At 41.3% G+C, this 22,675-nt stretch overlaps 1 protein-coding gene and 1 non-coding gene across 4 annotated transcripts; one reads left to right on the top strand and one right to left on the bottom strand.

Moving 5' to 3' along the window:
* The first annotated feature begins 878 nt into the window (after positions 1 to 878).
* Positions 879 to 970, top strand: LOC137753978 (small nucleolar RNA SNORA40). The gene has a single exon (XR_011071659.1). It is a non-coding gene; the product is annotated as a small nucleolar RNA SNORA40 (small nucleolar RNA).
* A 754-nt stretch (positions 971 to 1,724) lies between these two features.
* Positions 1,725 to 22,162, bottom strand: LOC137752975 (zinc finger protein 615-like). Of its 3 annotated transcripts, none has more exons than XM_068527892.1 (5): positions 22,125 to 22,162; positions 16,484 to 16,693; positions 13,591 to 13,717; positions 13,215 to 13,310; positions 1,725 to 2,084 (listed from the first exon to the last, which is right to left on the bottom strand). In XM_068527892.1, exons 2-5 carry the CDS (start codon positions 16,496 to 16,498, stop codon positions 2,020 to 2,022), a joined length of 303 nt encoding a protein of 100 aa, XP_068383993.1. In that variant the 5' UTR covers positions 16,499 to 16,693; positions 22,125 to 22,162; the 3' UTR covers positions 1,725 to 2,019. The 3 variants fall into 3 exon arrangements, with proteins under 3 accessions (XP_068383993.1, XP_068383992.1, XP_068383994.1); XM_068527891.1 differs by lacking the exon at positions 1,725 to 2,084 and adding an exon at positions 5,098 to 8,172; XM_068527893.1 differs by lacking the exon at positions 1,725 to 2,084 and adding an exon at positions 12,835 to 13,000.
* Positions 22,163 to 22,675: the final 513 nt, after the last annotated feature.

The raw sequence follows: 22,675 nt of genomic DNA, 5'->3' as shown, positions 1-22,675 counted from the left end.
TACATCTTTTTTTTTTTACAGCTTTACCGAGATACAACTGACATAGATTATACCTATTTTAAATAAACTTTTTATTTTGGGGAAATTTTAGATTTACACAAAAGTGACAAAGTACTACAAAGAGTGCACATATACCTTCATTTGACTTCCTCTCATGCGAATATTTTATGTAACCACGGTACATTTGTCAAACTTAGAAATTAACATTGGTATGACACTCAACTAAATTACAGATTCTATTTGGATTTCACAAATTTTTCCACTACTGTCCTTTTTCTGTCTTAGGATTCAACCCTAATGCTGCCTTTAGACATCATGTTTCCTTGAATTCCTCTGTTCCATGACCATTCCTCAGTCTTTTTTTCATGTCCTCAATTATTTTGAGGAGTACTGATCAGGTATTTTGTATATTGACCTTCTTTTAGGTTGGTCTGTTTTCCTCATTAAACAGGGATTTATGCATTTTGGAAAAGACACCACAGAATTGAAGTCCCTTTCTAGTAACATCATATTTATGGGTATAGAATATCAAAATGACAACACTGATCTACTGGCAAAGGTAATATTTGCCAGGTTTCTCCACTGAAAATAGCAAAACAACTTCTGACCAAAAAGAACCCTCATATAGGGCTCACACCAAGAGATTTCAAGACTTATAAACCTTTAGTAGTATTGGTGAAAGGACAAACACATAAATCAATGGAACAGAGCAAAGATCCCAGAAAAAGACCCACATAAGTCAAGTATACTCAAGCGTTTGACAGAGATACAAAGTTTATTCAATGGAGAAAGACAGACTTTTTCAGCAGATGCTGCTGGAACACTTGGAAGTCCACAGGCAAAAAACAAACAAAAACAAAGAGAAAAAAAATCTCAAAAGAATCTCCTTATAGACAGGTGCAAAAATCCTCTTTTGCAACCCAGAACTCATTGTTCAGTATGAGTTTTGATACAGGTAAGAAGGAACATGATACCTAAAACAGATTCAAGCGATGGGGGTGTACTGATAAACATAAAGATTGCTTCCAGGACTATAGAGCTGATAATTTCCTTCATATATTAAGCTTTTAAATTATCAGCTATATTGATTTCATACTCTAATTTTAATGTTGACATGAAACAAGGATGGCTTCTTTCTTTAGGCTTTTATCTTAAGAACACAGTGTCAGGATTTTAAAAAGGTACTGGCATATCCCAATGATCTGTACTGTTCTAAGGTGTGATAGCTTAGGAGTGAATATGATTTGAACTTAATACATTTTTAGAGGGTGTCAAATTCAGAACCAGGCAGATGCATCTCCTGACCCTAAACATAGTCCTAAAGTAAATTGCTTGACGAAATTGGATCCCAGAGATTACAGGTGGGGAATTTTGAAGTGTGTCTGTATTCCACTGGAGATCAAAGAAGCCCAACTAAAAGAATTGTGGACTGACTGACCTGACAGCTGTGGATTGAGCAAAACTTCTTTTTGAAAGGGCTATCTTATCTTGAATATTATGACTTTGGAGGAACTAAGGTGATTGACAGTGGAAAGAATCAGAACATGTGAAATTCCTTAAAACTTTATTGACTTAAATAATTTTGCCTATGTTACACATAATAAAAAAAAAACCTTTACACTTTGTTCAGAAAAAAAAAAGAATCTCAACACATTCATCCTATAAGTCCTATACTTGGTAAAGGACTTGTATCCAGAACATAGAAAGAATTCTGAAAAGTCAACAAGAAACTCCTATTTCAAAAATAGGCAAACCTTGAACAGACACTTGATCAAAGATAATAGATGGCAAACAAGCATATGAAAAGATGGTCTGCATCATTTGTTGTTAGGTAGATGCTAATTAAAACAACAATGTGAATAATAATAATAATTTTTAAAAAGCAGCAGTGTGATACAAATACCCAGGTATTAGACTTGCTGAAATCCAAAAACTGAAAATATGAGATGCTGGTGATAAGGTGGAGTAACAGGAATTTCGATTATTTGCCAGAGACAATGCAAAAGAAATACAGCCATGTTAGATGATAGGCAGATTCTTGAATGTATGTTCGTACAGGTGATCCCAAGTTTTAGAAAGGTAGCCTGAAAAAAAATTTTTTTAATGAGATGGCTCTCATTGAGGAGTAGAACTCAGGAAAATGGTTGTTCTTACTTGTGTCAAAGAAATCTGAAAGGAAATATCCAAGACTAAACTTTGCAGTAAGATGAACAATAATCCTGTCTTTATTCCTATACACACCACTTGACCACGGTGAATTATTCTGATTTTGGTGGGGACAATGAGAAGAGTGTATGTAGGAGACAAATTTTTAATAAGAACCTTGAGAAAGGACTTGGACTGGAAAACCTGAAAAGAAATGTTTCCAGCATCCAAAGGTCAAGTCTCTAAACACCCACTAGCCTGGGACTATGGGTCTCAAAACTTCCCGACTCCTGTGCTCTCAAACACAGACAAACTCTGCACTCCCTACACAACACTGACCTCAAATTCAATCTGAAATTTACCACAGACACTCTTGCCCATTGACACTCCTCCCCCAATTCCAGGCTTCTCCTGATCATGAGCTGGATAGTAAATTGCTAACCTAGGGGAGAAGCAGTGCTCATTGGTTTCACACCTTCCATCCAATTTTCAATTACCGAGTCTTGCAGACCTAACGTATAGACCCTAAACCCTGACCAACAAGACCTTCAATCATTAATCTCTTCAGGTTAAGCCTCAATCAAAGGCCCCATCACTAACGCCCAGATTCCTCAGTGACTGAAGCCAGATAAAACCCCAAATACAGTCACTGACACGCATTCCCTCTTCACCGACCCCACAGGCCCCTCACTGGGGATCCTTGCCCAGAATCAGGCTCAGCAGATATTGAGTCTCTGAAGACTCCTCCAGTAGCTGCCAAAGGCTGAACCGGGTCCAAAACCATTTCTGATTCTTATGCGCTCTCCCCGTAATGCCTCCTTGGCTGTTGCTAGGGACACCGAGGGCTCTTGCTCAGTTTCAGAAGACTTGCACAGGTTCTATGAGGACACACAGCTCTGTGACCTCATAGAGGTTCTGGCGCTTCGAACAGGAGTGGCCATAAAAGCTGCTAAGACTGCTGGGTGAGAAGACATGGAAATGTCTTCTGGGCATCCCAGTGCCTTCCTCTCTTTGCAAGAGATAGTCTCAGTCACAGAGCTAATTTAAGTTTTCAGAGGCCAGAACCAATCCAAGGCCAACGTGGTGTGAGATGCATTCTAGTCATCACTTTGGGCAAAAGTGGCAAGATAATGGTGACCTTGTGCAGTTAGGCAGGAACACCTTGGGTACTACCAGTTTGCCTGCAGTCTTATTACGGACAGAGCCCGAACTCGCTCTGCTTGCCGCAGGTCAGGCCAATAAATCGGGAGAGGACTTGTTGAGGCAAGGAGTAACGACTTTAATCGGAAAGCCAGCCGACCGCGATGGCAGACTAGTGTCTCAAAAAATCCATCTTCCCTCAGTCTGAATGTGGGCTCCGCTTACATAGAGGAAGGGAAGGAGGAGGGACCCATTACGATGCCAGTCAGTGGCTGAGTGGGACGGCTACCGGTCATGCACTAACAGCTACGCACCTGCCCCGCCTCTATTACAGTCTGATATTCTGTGGCAGAGAAGATGCCCAGAGTTTCTAGTTGGATCTAAGGTTGAATTTACTTGAAGTCTGTATTGAGAAAAGCTACAGTTCAGACTTCCTCCTGTCTTTCTCCTTTACTCTCACCCTGTTGCCACACACACACTTTCAACACTTCTGGTTACCAAATGTGTGGGTTTCCCACACACCAAGCAATTCCTATCAGCAGGATCCTACATTTTAACTCAATTCTAACACTATCTACTTGAAGATAGTGCCAGATCCCACCAGTTAAGAGCTCAGTCCCACAACTGCTCCCACCCCACCTCAGATACTAATCCCAAATAGCTGGTCCCCAAGTTACCTACAACTTGTCTGACTTGGCTCCAAATTGGAGGTTTGCGTGAGCCCCTTGTCAGGTTTGATTAATCTGCTAGAGTGGCTCACAGAACTCAGGGAAACACTTACCTATGTTTACTAGTTTATTAAAGGACATGATAATGGACAGAAATGAACAACAAGCTGAGGAGAAACAGAGTGAGATCTGGGAGTGTTCTAAGCACAGGAGCTTCTGTCCCCATAGAGCTGGGGGTGTGTTAACACTCCCTGTACTTCAATGTGTTCACCCTTCTGGAAGCTCTCCACAGCCCCTACTATTGTTGGGATTTTATGGAAGCTTCCTCACGTTAGGCATGATCAATTAGTAACTCCATTTCTAGCCCCTCTCCCCTCTCCGGAGGATGGGGAGTGGGCTGAAAATTCCAAGTCTTTTTTGGGGACCAGCACCCATCCAGGAGCCATTCATGAGCCCACCCAGAGTCCCATCAATAGAACAAGAGATGCTCCACATGCTCTTATCATGCAGGAATTTACAAGGGTTTCAGAAGCTCTGTGCCAGAAACCGGGGGCAGAGACCAATATGTCTATTTTCTACAATTTCACAAGCTCAAATAGTCAGCCTCAAAAGGATACATCCTAAACGATTCTATTTTTCTAATACTCTATAAATGACAAAATTATAGGATTAGTGTCGGGGAAAGGATGTGACAATGAGGATGTAGCATGAGGGAGTTTGTGTTGACAAAGCATTCTGAAGTTTTACTGGGGTGTTGGTTACAGGAACCTACATATGTGATAAAGTTTAAGGCGGTATTTAAAAACCATGTTAAAACTGGTACAATAGAAATAAACCCTGTAGTTAACAGCACTGTAACAATTTCACTTTCCTCTATTTGATAGTAAACTGTGTGGTTATATAAGGTCTTACCTTTGGGAATAGTGGACTGAAGGTGATTTAGGAAATCTCTGGAATATTTCAGTTTTTGTGATTCTAAACTTACTTCAAAATTAAAAGTTACAAAAACATCACATTTATATTAATTTTATAACCCCCCTGCTGCTACTTGTAAACTTGGTTAAACACACCAAATATGTTGACTTATACTTATGAAATGAATATATTGTTTCATTTTGAAGTACTTCAAATATTCTGAAATAACACTTAAACTTGGAACCAAAGAAACGCAAGTTAATTAGATAATTGAACACTCCTGCACCATATATATTAAAATTTAATCCATGATGAGAGTAACTGCCACTATGTAAAATTTATAAGATCAATGACAAGGCATCTAGAAATACGGCTGAAGGTATCCTTTCCCCAGTTGTTTGTGAGGTGTATTATCCCTTAAGTTTAGACCTGTAACACAATGTTCTCATTCATCATTTCTCCAAGGCTTCTTTCCTTCATTAAGTTGTTTGATATTTTGTTAAAGGCCACCATACTGAATGTGTTATTGCACAGATTTCCTGGCAAATTATGAGGCAATATTTATTACTGCAAACCCTGCCATATTCATCACCATAGGAAAGTACTTCTCTAGTGTTAACTGACATCTCTTGAGGTGTTACTTCTGGGCAAAGGCTTTCCCACAATTATATTTCTACCAATTAGAAATATTCATTCACTCATGATCTATGATGACCACATATGATAGAGTCTATTACTAATAAAGTCTTTCCTAGTCTTTCACATTTTTAGGCTTTATCTCAGTATACACTTTTTAAAAAACATTTATTTATTTATTTTTGGCTGCATTGGATCTTTGTTGCTGTGCGCGGGCTTTCTCTAGTTGTGGAGAGCGGGGGCTGCTCTTCGTTGCAGTGCGCAGGCTTCTCATTGCAGTGGCTTCTCTTGTTGTGCAGCATGGGCTCTAGGCACGCGGGCTTCAGTAGTTGTGACATGCGGGCTCAGTAGTTGTGGCTCGCAGGCTCTAGAGTGAGGCTCAGTAGTTGTCGTGCACAGGCTTAGTTGCTCCACGGCATGTGGGATCCTCCCGGACCAGGGCTCGAACCCGTGTTCCCTGCACTGGCAGGTGGACTCTTAACCACTGTGCCACCAGGGAAGCCCTCAGTATACACTTTTTAGACAATAAAATGTCCTAAAACATTTTCACCATGGCTGATTGTCTCTAAGTTGTCTTGTAAATTTTTTCATCAACATAAAATATGAGGCAATTGATCACTAAAGGTAACACCACATTCTTCGCATTGTGATTCTTCTCTGCATACTATTATCTTGAGTACAACTGGCAACAGGCTTCCCCAGAGTGACTACCTATGAATTCTCTTATGTTTAACAAGGATTGACAAGTGGGCAAAAGCTTTCCCACACTTGCTGCATCCATAGGGCCTCTCTCCTGTATGCTTTCTTTGATGAACATTGAGCCCTGACTTTGTGGTGAAGGTTTTCTCACATTCACTGCATTCATATGGCTTCTCTCCTGTGTGAATTCTCTGATGGGTAATGAGATCATTTTTGCGCAAAGAGAATTTTCCACATTCAGTACATGCAAAGGAAGTTTTTCCTGAGTGAACTCTCTGATGTTGTATGAGGCATGTCTTCTTCCTAAAGGCTTTACCACACTCGTTGCATTTGTACGGTTTCTCTCCAGTGTGAGTTTGCTGATGTGTACCCAGAGTACTCTTCATGGTGAAGCCCTTGCCACATTCATTGCATATATATGGTCTCTCTCCAGTATGAGTTCGCAGATGTGCGATGAGCATGCTTTTCCCAGTTAAGCCTTTGCCACATTCATTGCATACATAGGGTTTCTCTCCTGTGTGAGTGCGCTGGTGTACGTTGAGATGACTCTTCTCTGTGAAGCCTTTACCACATTCACTGCATACATATGGTTTCTCTCCTGTATGAATTCGCTGATGTCCTATCAGCCGGATCTTGGCTGGAAAGCCTTTTCCGCATTCACTGCACACGTAGGGTTTCTCCCCTGTATGAGTTCGCTGGTGTACAATCAGGCGGCTCTTCACAGTGAAGCCTTTCCCACAGTCACTGCATACATAGGGTTTCTCTGCAGTATGAGTTCGCTGATGTACAATAAGATCACTCTTCATGGTGAAGCCTTTTCCACACACACTACATACATAGGGTTTCTCCCCTGTATGAATCCGCTGATGTCTGATGAGAGGGCTCTTCAAGATGAAGCCTTTTCCACACTCATTGCATGTATAGGGTTTCTCTCCAGTATGAGTTCGCTGATGTACAATGAGGCAGTGCTTCATTGAAAAGCCTTTCCCACATTCACTGCACATATACAATTTCTCTTCTCTGTGAGTTTGCTGATGAGTGATAAGACTGTTCTTCAAGGTGAAACTTTTCCCACATACATTGCATATAAAGGGTTTCTCACCTGTATGAGTTCGATGGTGTGCAATAAGACGCCTCTTCTCGATGAAGCCTTTTCCACATTCACTGCATATGTAAGGTTTCTCTCCTGTATGAGTTTTCTGATGTGTAGTGAGACTGAACTTTGTAGAGAAGGCTTTTCCACACAGACTGCATCCATGGGGCTTCTCTCCCGTATGAGTTCGCTGATGATAAATGAGCAGACACTTTTTGGTGAATGCTTTCCCACATTCACCACATGTGTAAGGTTCCTCTCCCATATGACTTTTCTGATGTATGTTGAACTGCGATTTCTCGAAGAAGGTTTTATTGCATTCAGTGCACTCATAATGTTTCAGTCCCGTATGAGTTCTCTGATGTTCAGTGAGCCTGGATTTTCTGGAGAAGGCTTTCCCACACAGACTGCATCCATGAGGTTTTTCTCTAGTATGAACTCTCTGATGATCAAAGAGCTGAGACATCTTGAAGAAGGCTTTCCCACACTCACTGCATACATGGGCTTTCTCTATGTTGTGAGTTCTCTGTTGCTTAGTGGACAGGGAGTTATTGCTGATGGGTTTTGCACTTACAGGAAATTTAATTTCAGTAAAAGATTGCTCATGGTTAGCATGGAGAAGGGATTTCCCATCTCCATTAAACTCAGCAGAGTTCTCTAAGTTACAGCTTCTCTTCTGGTTTTCAAAACTTAAATTTGAATTTAAAGATTTTTCAGTTAAGTCAAACATATCACAATTTTGCTTTAACAGGAAATGACTTTTGCTCTGATTAACAATATCTGCAAATGTATTATGTTCGCAGCATTGTTCCACAGTATTTTGAATGCTGTGATTTGGCAAGTGATGCTGCAGAGGGTCATCAACTTTCCTGATTTCTAGGAAAGAAGAGAACAAGGAATCATTCCACAATCTCTCATAATTTTAATTTGGAAAGAAAACTGCTTCAAAAAATGCCTTCATGTGAGGTAACTATTTAGTGACAATTCTATGTGTGATATAATAAGAAATATATTTGGTCTTCCTCCACAGAACTCCTAAAGCCTTGTAATTTCCTAAGTGACAGGAGTATCTTTCAATACTGAGTTTATGCTAATGAGGTGACTTCGCATAGGGTTCCTACATAACCTCAGGATGGGACTGATCACCAGAAAGACTAAGTGATTAGAAGGTTGGAACTTTCAGCTCCACACAGCAGCGTCTGGGAAAGGAGAGAGGGCCTAGAGATTAAAACTCTATAAAAACTCTTAACAAGATTTGCTCAACCTTTGGATGGGTGAACACATCCATGTGCGAGGAGGGTGGTGCTCCCCAGTTCCATGGGGACAGAAGCTTCTGCATTCAGGAATCCTTCAGACCTTGCCCTATGTACCTCTTCCTCTGGCTATTCATCTGTATCCTTTAGAGTAAACTGGTAAACATAAGTAAATGTTTCTTTGAGTTCTGTGAACCACCCTGGCAAATTAATTGAACCCAAGAAGGGGGTCATGAGAACCTTCAATTTATAGCCAGTTGGTCAGAAGCACAGGTAACAATCTGGAGTTGCAATTGACATCTGACATGGGGACAGTCTTGTGGGACTGAACCCTTAACTTGTAGGATCTGACACTATTTCCACGTAGATAGTATCAGAAATGAGTTAAATTTGTAGGACACCCAGGTTTAATTCTGGGCATAGACAACTGAAGCAAAGGAATAAAGAAGTCAATTGCAGTCTGTGAATCACGGTTAAAGGAGCAATGAATATGTAAGAGGTGGAGGAAATCAGGATATGTTCAAAGAAAAGACAAGGTTCACTGCTGGACTTAATGGGAGAAGCACGGAAGAGGTTCAGACTCAAGGATTATTCCAAGAATTATGTGTTTTCAGCCACTGGGTAGGTGGAATGCCTCTTAATAATGTGAAGAATATTACTGAAGTCCAGAATGAGAGGAAAATCTAGCACACATTGTGAAACAAAGCTTAAGGAGGTTATTACTTGTCTGAGTACAAACATGAAGAAACACGTTGAATATATAAATGTTTCAAAAGGTCTTATCTGAAAATAGCAATGTGGATAGCATCAACATAGACAGATTATTGAAGAAGAACATATATATGTACATATATATATATATATATATATATAACTGATTCACTTTGCTGTACTCCTGAAACTAACACAACATTGTAAATCGACTGTACTCCAATATAAAATAAAAATTTTTAAAAAGAACAAGAGTATTCAAAGACAGAGTACTGGATAAGATTATGTTTGGAAACATGTATAATAAAAGCTCAAGGCACAGGGCCAAGGCTTTAGCCATTTCAACATGTAGAGTTTGAAAATTCAATCAAGTCCATTGAAGAGAACCAAACATTGACAATTGTGATCAGGTGCAAACTTGCAGACCCAGGTGTATAGAACAAATACAATGGCAAGTAAGAATGTGTCTCCTCTATGGAGAACAGTATGGAGGTTCCTTAAAAAACTAAAAATAGAACTACCATACGACCCAGCAATCCCACTACTGGGCATATACCCTGAGAAAACATAATTCAAAAAGAGTCATGTACCAAAATGTTCATTGCAGCTCTATTTACAATAGCCAGGACATGGAAGCAACCAAAGTGTCCATCATCGGATGAATGGATAAAGAAGATGTGGCACATATATACAATGGAATATTACTCAGCCATAAAAAGAAATGAAATGGAGGTATTTGTAATGAGGTGGATGGAGTTAGAGTCTATCATACAGAGTGAAGTAAGTCAGAAAGAGAAAAACAAATACAGTATGCTAACACATATATATGGAATCTAAGGGAAAAAAAAAAAAAAAAGGACATGAAGAACCTAGTGGCAAGATGGGAATAAAGACACAGACCTACTAAAGAATGGACTTGAGGATATGGGGAGGGGGAGGGGTGAGATGTGACAGGGTGAGAGAGTGTCATGGACATATATACACTACCAAATGTGAAATAGATAGCTAGTGGGAAGCAGCCGCATAGCACAGGGAGATCAGCTTGGTGCTTTGTGACCACCTAGAGGGGTGGGATAGGGAGGGTGGGAGGGAGGGAGATGCAAGAGGGAAGAGATATGGGAACATATGTATATGTATAACTGATTCATTTTGTTTTAAAGCAGAAACTAACACACCATTGTAAAGCAATTATACTTCAATAAAGATGTTAAAAAAAAAAAAAAGAATGTGTCTCCTTAGCATCTGATTTCAAGGTAAATGTGATAAACTATTGAGGTTTATCATACTCCAACAACTTGCCCTCTTCTTCATTCTGCAGACCACCATTTACCTAACTCTAGCAAAGCACTAACACTAACATCAAATATAGATAAAATCTTCTGTAACCAACACTCCGAACTAATACTCTACTTGGAACATACTCTCCTATGTTCCTACACAAAAAGGGAACGATGATATGCAGTTACTCCATCCCTGAACATTGCAAAGAAAGGACTGGCCCTCAGAGGATAACCTCTGAGTCCCTGGAATATCCCACCTGATGAGAATGTCTTTTTAGGCATGAGGTCTTAGGACATATCATAGAGTTTATGCTAACAATGTGATTTGTGGTAGATGCCCGTTTTTGTATGCCTGAGGCTTTGGACAACACTGTAACATTCTGATTCTGGGGTCTAGAGGCACCAGGCTTGGGTGAGCTTGACTGGTTGGCAACACTTCACACATGTTGTCAAACATTCAAACATCATTGCTGGGAAAATTCAGCACTGTTCACATGACTCCACTGGTAGAGGACAACCGGGAAGCTTCTGTGCAGTCTCTCCTGGATTCTTTCCCATGCACATTTCATCTTTGATGACTTTAATCTGTATTATTTTATTGTCACACATTGTAACCAAGAGTATAAAAGTACAATCCCCTCCCCAATAATGTCTACCTTCTATAAAGTAGGCAAAGTGATCCACTTTAAAAATTGTATAATGCCACTCCTCTACTCAAAATCCCCTGTTTTCTCAACTTATTCAGAAAAGAGTCAAGGTCTTGAATGCCCTTGATAGGCAGTTTGTGACCTATGTAACAAAACCCCCAGCTACTACCCTGTTACCCTTAACTCCAGTCATTTTCCCTCTTGCTCAGTCCCTTCTATCCATGTAAGTTTCCTCGAAGTTCCTCAAACACATTCCAGATTCAGGTCTTTCAACTTCCCACTGTCTCACATTTGGAAAACTCCTCACCCAGGAAGATTACTCATATCCCTCATCTATGTGCTCAAAGGCACCTTATCAGATTGCCACTCCCATTCCAAAAGGGCAGTTCCAAGCCCCAACACCCACTCTTCCATTAGCTGCTTTAATTTTCCTTACAGCAATTTTTACACTAAGACATGTTTTTCTTTTAAATGTGTAGAACTGAAAGAGAACCTCAATTTTTAAAAGGATGGAGAGAAGATTTCTGTTCTCACACACAAAATAGGAAGTCACAGGCCAGCTGCCATGACGAAGAATAAAATACGTAGAAAGAAATTGTACATTAGACAATATTAAGAGAGAAGTCAATTTGGGGGTGTCTCTTTCAGAGAATAGAAAGAGGTTAACTCATGGGAATGGAAGAAACTTTTAAGACTTATGAGAACTGAGAAGAAAATGGAAATGAAAGTATGGAAAACCCTGGAAGGGGGTGGGGACCAAAGAACCACACAAATGCACAGCAAAAACCAGGTTATCATGGGGACACAGCATCCAAGGTGGGGTTGCATGTTATGGTGGGAAATCGTTATTTCCTCATACGGCAGGAAGAAGGTACAGTGGTAAGAAGAGTATGATGAACTCAAAGTTCTCTTTCCAGAGAGGCCTGGAAAGTGGGATATCACAGCAAGATAGGCAGTAATACAGACAGAGATCTTGTGATGGTAGACGGAGAGGAAGATTTGAAAATCCAAGGAAGAAGAAAACTATGCAAACAAACAGAAATAAGATGCATATGAAATAAGTGGGGATCAGGGACTTCCCCGGTGGTCCAGGGGGAAAGAATCCACCTTATATTGCAGGGGAAGTGGGTTCAATCCCTGGTAAGGGAACTAAGATCTCATGTGCCATGGGGCAATTAAGCCCGAGTGCCACAGCTACTGAGCTCGCACACCTCAACTAGAGCCCGCGTGCCACAAACTGCAGAGCCCGCTAGCTCTGGAGCCCGCATGCCACAACTACAGAGCGCACGTGCCCTGGAGCCTGCGCGCCACAACTAGAGAAGAGAAAACCCGCACGCCACAACTAGAGAGAAGCCTGTGCACCACAACGAAGAGCCCGTGTGCCGCAATGAAGATCCTGCATGCCACAACTAAGACCCGATGCAGCCAAAAATTTAAAACTGCAATTAAATAAATAAATAAATAATAAAGACACAATAAAAAAAAAAACACACACTCATGGTTTAGAAATAAGCAGGGATAAGATCTCAGAAGAAAACAAAGGGATATATTTTCCTCTTTTTTTTTTAAACTAACATTTTATTTATTTATTTATTTATGGCTGTGTTGGGTCTTTGTTTCTGTGCGAGCGCTTTCTCTAGTTGCAGCAAGTAGGGGCCACTCTTCATCGCGGTGCGCGGGCTTCTCATTATCGCGGCCTCTCTTGTTGCGGAGCACAGGCTCCAGACGCGCAGGCTCAGTAATTGTGGCTCACGGGCCTAGTTGCTCCGCGGCATGTGGGATCTTCCCAGACTAGGGCTCGAACCCGTGTCCCCTGCATTGGCAGGCAGATTCTCAACCACTGCGCCACCAGGGAAGCCCTATATCTTCCTCTTAACTTCCACAAAGAAAGAGTTCTTATACAGGAAGAGAGGTAAGTGATAGCGCTGTTTATGTTTCCTCAGACACTATCACAGCTCTGATGCCTTCTCTCCTGACCAGAGTACGACTTCCCTGGCTGCCCACCTTGCTGGGTCTCCCCCACTCACCTGGACAGATTCGACCGTGGCTGTCATCTTCTACTGGCCACAGTTGTTCTCCTCGTTCCAACCTGGAGACAGCATCTGGTTTGCTGGCTTGATACCCTGTTCATGAAAAATGATAGAAGACTTAGACGTATCGAACTGGGCTGGGATACGGCAGGAAGGAATAATGGTACATGGAGGGAATAAACAGGTTTCACATCTGTAACCTCAAGGCTTTTCTCTCAGGAGAGGGGCGATTATACCCTCCAGTCTGGGGCAAGAGAAGGATCTGAGACTTGACCATTGCAGAGGAATGCAGTTAGTCTGAAGAGTTAAGAGGCTGAGAATGGAACGGTCACTGACGGGCACCCTCTGAGGGACCCAGGGGAGCTGTCCTCACCCACAGACACCAAGTTGCTATAGTTCTCCAGCATCACATCCCGGTACAGGTCCTTCTGATCGGGGTCCAGGAGCTGCCACTCCTCCCACGTGAACTTCATAGTCACGTCGTCATACGTCAGGGATTCCTGTCATAACACAGTCACGTTTAGCCAAGTGATGTTCTTTGGGTGACATGGAAAAATGTAAAGGAAATTATTCTGCTCACTTTTGCCATATAGGAAATTGGTGGGTTTTTTCCTTCTTACGCTGTGATAGAATAAGGATACTAGTAAAATACTATGTTACGGTGCAGTCTTCCAGATGGAATAGACGCGTAAGGCAGGGCTAAAAATGCCAAGCTTCTCATCATGGCTTGGTCTTTCTGGTTACCAGCCCTCATCCAGGAGCTCACTCAGAGTCACCTCGGTAGAACAAAGTCACTCCTGTCACCCAGGAAATGACAAGAGTTTCAAGAGCCCTGTGTCAGGAACAGAGGTCAAAGACCAATATTAGAACAGGAGATACCCCTAGTGTTCTTATCACTTAGGGAATCACAAGGGTTTTAGGAGCTCTGTGCCAGGAACAGGGGGCAGAGACCAATACATATTTTCTGCTCTCTCACAAGCATTCACTAATATCAAACTATATGCTACTTACAAGTAGATGAAGACAATACATACTAATTTCAGTGGTCAATATACTAAACAAAATAAGAGAAACTGTACAGGAAATTCCCTGGCGGTCCAGTGGTTAGGACTTGGTGCTTTCACTGTGGTGGCCCGCATTCAATCCCTGGTTGGGGAAGTAAGATCCCGCAAGCCATGTGGCCAAGAAAAAAAAAAAGAAAAGAAGAAGAAGAAAAAAAAAACTGTACAAAACACGTATAAAGCATAAAAGATTATTAGATGATCAGGAACTTTATTCAATATCCTGTAATAAACCATAATGAAAAAGAATATGAATACATATAACTGAATTACTTTGCTATACACCAGAAACTAACAGAACATTGTAAATCAACTATACTTCAATTAAAAAATTAAAAAACAAAAAAAGAATAAAAAGTCCAAAAAAAAGATTATTAGATGATCAAATTTTTAAGAAAACTACTCTTTAAAGAATATATATATATATATATATGGACAGAGACAATGCACATATATGTGTGTATATCATTAGGTGGGGTTAATATCATATTAGATGAAATGAGGAAACAGCTGTAGGAAACATGTTTTTACATTTATAAGAAGTTAGGACAGGGACTTCCCTGGTGGCACAGTGGTTAAGAATATGCCTGCCAATGCAGGGGACAAAGGTTCGATCCCTGGTCCGGGAAAATCTCACATGCTGTGGAGCAACTAAGCCCATGTGCCACAACTACTGAGCCTGTGCTCTAGAGCCCGTGAGCCACAACTACTGAGCCCACGTGCCACAACTACTGAAGCCCTAGAGCCCGTGCCCCGCAACAAGAGAAGCCACCGCAGTAAGAAGCACATGCACGGCAATAAAGAGAAGCCCCCGCTCGCTGCAACTAGAGAAAGCCTATGCACGGCAACGAAGACCCAACACAGCCAAAAATAAATAAACAAAAATAAATAAATTTATAAAAAAAAAAAAGAAGTAAGGACAGTCAAGGACTGCAGTTAAGGACCCAACACATCACCTCTATGGAGAACCATCAAAGTCCTATGTGAACTTGAGACCCATGCTCCATGAAACATTAAAATCCCTCAGGGAACTGGTCTGCTTTTTCCTCACAGTTGATCCCTATGATATGTGATATTATAAGAAACATATATTTGGTCTTCAGCCCCAGTTTCTAACACAACTGCTCCTAAACCCTTGGAGTTTTTTAAGTAATAGAGGTAAGGGGCATTCTGTGTTATTTATAACAAGTCCCTTTCAAACATACTTGAGTTTATGCTAGCAAGGTGAGTCTTGGTGGACCCCTAGAGAGTTTCAGGATGGGGATTGGTTGCCCAGGGAACCAACCTTGTGATTAGAGGGTTGGAACTTTCAGCCCCACTTCTAGCCCTCCAGGGAGGGGGGAGGGACTGGAAACTGAGCCAATCAACAATGGCCATTGATTTAATCTACCACACCTATCCAATGAGACCTCCATAAAAAAACCCTAAACTACAGGGCTCAGAGCACTTCCGGGATGGTGAACACATCTAGGTGCTGGGGGTGTGACACTCCTAGAGAGGGTATGGAAGGTCCTTGTCCCTTCCCTCATATCTTGCCTAAGTATCTTTCCATTTGGCTCTTCCCAAGCTGTATCCTTCATAATGAACCAGTATAGGTAAGCAAAGTCTTTTCCTGAGTTATGTGAATTGTTGTAGTAAATTATCGAACCTGAGGAAGGGATTTCGGGAACCCCCGATTTGCAGCCAAGTCAGAAGTATGGGTACTGTGGGCAGCCAATACTTGGCATCCAAAGTGAGGGCAGTCCTGTGAGATTGAGCCCTTAAACCTGTGGAGACTGACAGTAACTGCAGTAGTTAATGTCGGAATTGAATTAAATTGTAGACGCTCAGCTGGTATCTAGAGAGTAGGAGAAGTGATTGTTGGTCTGGAAAGACCCACATATTTGGTGCCAGAAGTGCTGGGAGTAGAAACAGTTTGTAGTACTGCCTATCATGTAACTTATGACTCTCTTGTGATGGCTGTCAGAGATATTAGACACAAATTGACAGCTAATATAACTCACAGGATTTTGCACATTCACATATTATATCCCAACACGAGTCACGGAATATGAATCCTATGAATAATAATATTCCTGATCCAACTTTACCAAGATTTCTCCAGATCCTGCTAGGATCCATTTAAACTTTCCTACTTAGCTGCACTGATTTTTACAGGCAAAGCCACTGGGGAATAAAGAAAGAATAAAAGAAACCAAAAGTCACCTGGGCCTGGATCATTTTCTTCTGACTTTGGGAAGTGGCTGCAAACTGGGATGCTGTCTTTAGCTCTTCTGGATCAGCTCTACATTTCTGTTCAAAAATCTCAGTCTCCAATCAAGGATGTCTCCAGAACTGACAGTACTTAAGTCTCAGAATCTTTTCCTCCTTCTTTCCTTCGATCCCTCTTGTTCCTGGGGAGCCAGCACCTGTGGGCTGAAGAGCAAATTACTCTGAGTGGCACATTCTCTTTCGGCCCAGATGCTGTCAGTGTTGCTGGCCACTCACCTTAAATTAAGGCCCCCAAAGATCGATCGGTCCTTTTATTAAGAAGCTTTTACATCTGGGCCAATAAAACACAACATTCCAAATATTTGGGAAGTACACCTTTCTCTTGTAGAGTGGAAGCAGTAAGACTGTGAAAGGGGATGTGGGAAGGAGAACCAGCACAGCACAATGCCCCACTGGCAGGGAAATCCACAGGTAGATCAACTTTAGGAAAGAGGACACACAGACAGGATATACACATTTTTCTTCTTTTAAACCACGTGTGTCCACGTACCTCTTCAAAAGTCTTTTTACATCCCAGGGTTCACATACTCAAATTTGAAGAACATCATGCTAAGCAAATAAGAAGCACTGTCATGTAATTTCTCATTACCATCCACCTCTTGATCCTCGATAAGAGTATTATAAGCATAAACCTATAAAGGATACTCAGCCAAAAATCCTCTAGGAATAAAACTGAAATAAAAACATTTTCAGGGGTCGGGGGGGAGAAGGATAAATTAGGAGTTTGGGATTATCATATACAAACTACCATATATAAAACAGATAACCAACAAGGACGTACTGTATAGCACAGGGAACTATATTCAATATTTTGTAATAAACTGTAGGAGAAAAGAATCTGAAAAAAAATAGATATATATGTAGGTACAACTGAATCATTTTGCTGTACACCTGAAACTAACACAACACTGTAAATCAACTGTACTTCAATTAAAAAAAAAAAAACATTTTCAGGCAAAACCAGAGAGAATTCTTCATCAGAAGACCTGTAATACAGCAAATGCACATGTTCTTCAAGCAAAAGGAAAGGGTCCTCCAATGTAAGCAGAGGACCAAGGAATGAAAAGGAACTAAACTGGTAAATAAGCAGTTAAGTCTAAATTAGTACCAGCTGGGAAAATGATCATATCTCAGGAGGTTTTAAAAATATAGAGAGTTAACCACCACTTCCCTGGTGGCGCAGTGGTTAAGAATCTGCCTGCCTGGGCTTCCCTGGTGGCGCAGTGGTTGAGAATCTGCCTGCTAATGCAGGGGACACGGGTTCGAGCCCTGATCCGGGAAGATCCCACATGCCATGGAGCAACTAAGCCTGTGCACCACAACTACTGAGCCCGCTCTCTAGAGCCCGCGAGCCACAACTACTGAGCCCACGCGCCTAGAGCCTGTGCTCGGCAACAAGAGAAGCCACTGCAGTGAGAAGCCCACGCACTGCAAGGAAGAGTAGCCCCCGCTCGCCGTAACTAGAGAAAGCCCGCGTGTAGCAATGAAGACCCAATGCAGCCAAAAATAAATAAACAAATAAATAAAATAAATAAATTTTTTAAAAATAGAGTTAAAATTTACCATGATAGCATATAAATTATGAGGTGGGTAAACGAATGAGTGTTCTAAGATCTCTGTATAGATAGAGTATTAAAGTACTAATTACAGTAACACTTTGACAAAGGCTGTATATTATTTGTAATCTCTGATGTCAAAATAAAACTAATAACTTTTAAAAACATACATAATTTCTATGTTAAGAGACAGAAAATATAATGTACATGGCTTCTGTGGCAATTACTCAACTCTACCACTGTAGCTCAAAAGCAGTCATACTTTTGGACTTCCCTTGGTGGTCCAGTGGTTAAGAGTCCGTGCTTCCACTGCATGGGGCACAGGTTCCATCCCTGGTTGGGGAATTTCCACATGCCATGCAATGTGGCCAAAAAACAGCCGTATTTAAAAAACAAAAAAATAGGTGTGCTAGGTTCCAATAAAACTTTATTAACAAAAACAGGCACTGGGGGCTTCCCTGGTGGCGCAGTGGTTGAGAGTCTGCCTGCCAGTGCAGGGGACACGGGTTCGAGCCCTGGTCTGGGAAGATCCCACATGCCGCGGAGCAACTGGGCCCGTGAGCCACAACTACTGAGCCTGAGCGTCTGGAGCCTCTGCTCCGCAACAAGAGAGGCCGCGATAGTGAGAGGCCCGCGCACCACGATGAAGAGTGGCCCCCACTCGCCGCAACTGGAGAAGGCCCTCACACAGAAGCGAAGACCCAACACAGCCAAAAATAAACATAATAAATAAATAATAAATAAAAATTAAAAAAAAAAAAAAAAAAAAAACAGGCACTGGGCCAGAGTTAATCCATGGGCTCCAGGTGTCCAACCCTGAATTGGAGCAGAAAAGCCATATGATCATCTAAATCAAGAGTCAGTAACAGACTCTCCAGGGCCTGGACCATCTGTTTTTACAAATCAAGGTTTATGGGAACACAGCCAGACGCATCTGTTGACTATTGTCTTAGGCTGTTTTTACACTATAATAGCAGGGTTGAGAATCTGAGTTTGGATACAATGCAATGCAGTTTGAAAAAATAATAATAAAAAATAATAATAAAAAATAAAATAATAAAAAATAATAATAAAAGGTGAGTTTTGAATATAAGGAGAGGCAAATTGTATTTGCCTAATATGTCTATATATCTGTTTAGTCAGGAGGCTGGTTACAAAATTAAAATGGAAAAATTCTATACGATTCTAAAGCATACACAGGTCAAGAGTCTATTTAAAAGAACGTCTCCTGGGAACAATTTAACATTCAAGCGAAAATGATCAATGAAACTATCAACGGGTAACCTAAAAATCCATTTCTAAGAATCTCTGAAAGGAAAATATTGGCAAAAGTGTGATATTTGGCAGGTCATTTTTACTTTCTTCACTATATTTTTCATAAGAGCATGTATATTTTAAAAATCAGAGCGGGCACTTCTCTGGTTGTCCAGTGGTAAAGAATCCGCCTTCCAATGCAGGGGATGCGGATTCAATCCCTGGTCAGGGAACTAAGATCCCACATGCCGAGGAGCAACTAAACCCGCGTGCCACAAACTGCAGAGCCCATGCGCCCTGGAGCCTGCGCACCACAACTAGAGAAAACCCGCAGACCACAACTAGAGAGAAGCCTGCACGCTGCAACGAAGAGCCTACGCCGCAACTAAGACCTGATGCAGCCAAAAAAGAAGAAAGAAAAAAAAAATCAGGGAAATATCAGCATTCTACACTTTAAATAAAATTGCTGTAGCACGGTCATTAATATAAGTTCACGGCTTTCGAAGTTTTCTTTCCAAAAAAAAAAAATAGAGAGGGAAAACAAGGAGGAAAGCAGGGAGAGAGAAAATGAGTTATAAATACAAATTTTACAAAACACAAAGCCACAAATATGGGGAAATTAGCAGCTTTTTTACTCAGCTATGCTATGCATCTGCCATCACAGTTCATTATTTAAGGTATTTTACTTCACTGAATCTTCAAAATAACTCTAAGGGAGAGATTTTAATTGCTTTTCTTTTCTTTTTTTCTAAGAAGGAAACAGACAAGAGGTCACACGAACTGCACAATGAGCAAGGAGGCAGAATTTGGATTGAAAAACCAGATTCATCTCGTTCCGAAATTAATTTTCACTCCACACCAGGCCAAAATTATTTGTAAATAAGATGTCTGTTCATTACATAAAGAAAGGAAACAAGTAAAAGGCTGTTAGTAGAACTGTAATTAATCATGTGATTGAATAAGTATTTAAAGTAATGGTAGAGGTCTGCAACTTACTTGGAAATATACCAAAACCAACAACAACAAAAGACTGATATATGAACAGAAGGATGAACAGAGGGTTAGGTAACTAACTGGTAGAGCAAGTCTAGTACTATTAATAATAAAGCCTAAGTGGTAGGTATATGGGTGGTTAATATAAAATCCTTTCAATATTTCTGTATGTTTGAAAATTTTCACACTAAAATGGTGGGTGGAAAGAAAGATATTGTAGGTTTAAGAATTTAGTAAGGTGACCAAACATAAATATTTAAAGTTAATTGCTGGGGGGTGTGGGGAGAGGATAAATTAGGAGGATGGGATTAACATACACACACTACTATATGTAATATAGATAACCAACAAGGACCTACTGTATAGCACAGGGAGCTATACTCAATATTTTGTAATAACCTAGAAGGGAAAAGAATCTGAAAAAGATATCTATATATACATGTATAACTGAATCAATGTGCTGTACACGTGAAACACGATATTGTAAATCAACTATACTTCAATTTTTAAAAAATCAGCCAAAAATAAATAAATAAATAAAGTCAACTGCTCTTTTATGTTGTAGAAAATTATAAGGAAACGGGAGCTAGCAAATAATAATATGTTTACAATTGCAATTAAAATAAGTAGTCTAGGCTGGAGATGAAAGGCAAGGGAACAAATCCATGGGTAAATGCATAATCATAAAATGTTCCAAAAAATGACACCTAAGTATTTTAAATATTTCACGTCTATATAAATGTATGCAGTCACTGAATATAAACCTACTTATAATACCACCAGTTCACGCATTTAAAATAATTTGTAAATCTATATTCCGTGAAATAAAGTGAAAGAGAAAATCATAGTACCATTTACGGAATTTATCTGAATTATGAATATGAAGGACATGATATAAACGCCTAAAACTGAAATACACTAAAATTTTACAAGCATTGTCCTTTGGGAACAGAACTCACGGTGACAGAGATGTTATTTTACTTGTTTTAGACAGAATCTGAAAAGAAATAGCCAAGAGGAACGTGCAGGACTCTTGCAGGACAAAGGATAAAAGCTGCATCTTAAGTATCGTAAAACATACTGCTATTAGATATTCATCTGGTGGATCTCTGGATCATTCATCTTGCCAAAAACCTTCATTTCTGAGAGTTTAAGAGTACGGGGTGATGTTGGGTGCCAAAGAGGATTTTAAAACTAGTGGTGAAGAAGGGACTCGGACCGACCTAAACGGCAGAAGGGTAACGTTAACGTCCATCACATCTGTTATACAGGCCGAGGTTGGAGCTCAACACACGCAGCGGCCAAGTACTCGGGCCTCCAAAGTATCAGCCCATACACTCCTCTGTACCCCAAACGATTACTACCACCACCCGGATTAATCTCAGAGACTCCTGTCCATTAATCCCGAAACAGATACTCCATCTTTTAGCCCCAAACAAAACCCGAACCATAAACAGCATTCACTGACAAACACCACCCTCCAGTTCGCAATCACTGAGCCCTACAGAGAGTAAACGGCAAAGACCTCAACACGTACCCTCGGGACTAAATCGTTCACCTCTAGGGATCTTTAACCACTAAGCACAAGAGAATCTCCTGACTGAAGCCAGAAGTACCCCAACCACACATACTGTTACCCACCCTTTAGGGCTCCCCTGGAAAAGAACACCCATTCACGCTGTCCTCCCGCTTGTATTCCACACGCACCACCCAACGGCGGACGCTGACAGGCCCTCCCTCCCCACTGTCCACGAAGAGACCCAGCCACTAACTTGACTTCCTCCAGGGACGATCGCGACCCATCCACGGCTGAACTTACTTCGCGGAACTTCGTCGCTTCCCTCATCACCGCGGTACGGTGGCCAACGAGGGTCTGAGGCGTTTCTGCCGCAAAAAGACAACTGAATTTCCGGCTTCTCTTCGGAGGTAACTTGGCCGCGCCCTCTAGCGTGGCCCGGTGGGCGCGGCCATGTTTGGGGATCGGGCGTCTGAAGAGCGAGGAGCCTCGTTTTGTGCTCGTGCGCGGGGACGGCTGGGAAGACGGGAGGTCACCGAAACTGTCAATTTTGGGGCACCTGAACCCTTAATGAAAACGGACGTATGCGCATAAGCTCGAGCTTGCACCAAACAAGAAAGGCATGGGGGTAAATCCCTTTCTGCGAGCTGGCAAGAAAACTAAAATGGCAGTGACGTTGATCCACTTTGTACGAAAGTTAGCAAACGGCCCAGTGGGCGCAACCATCTTACAGGAAGTGGAGGAATCCGTACAGCACTACTCGCGTTTGGGAAAAGGCGAACCGTCCGGTAGAGGATATCTGGGCCA

The sequence above is a fragment of the Eschrichtius robustus genome, chromosome 19 (genome assembly GCF_028021215.1).
Source record: "Eschrichtius robustus isolate mEscRob2 chromosome 19, mEscRob2.pri, whole genome shotgun sequence".
Classification (NCBI taxonomy): Eukaryota; Metazoa; Chordata; class Mammalia; order Artiodactyla; family Eschrichtiidae; genus Eschrichtius; species Eschrichtius robustus.
The sequence above is the reverse complement of the archived record's forward strand: the minus strand, read 5'-3'. Positions and strand labels throughout refer to the sequence as shown.

Coding starts and splice junctions, on each gene's coding strand:
- LOC137752975 (XM_068527891.1), bottom strand. Junction 13,311..13,590: donor TAGCAACTTGGTGTCTGTGG/GTGAGGACAGCT, acceptor TTTCATGAACAG/GGTATCAAGCCAGCAAACCA. Junction 8,173..13,214: donor CCACGGTCGAATCTGTCCAG/GTGAGTGGGGGA, acceptor CTTCTTTCCTAG/AAATCAGGAAAGTTGATGAC.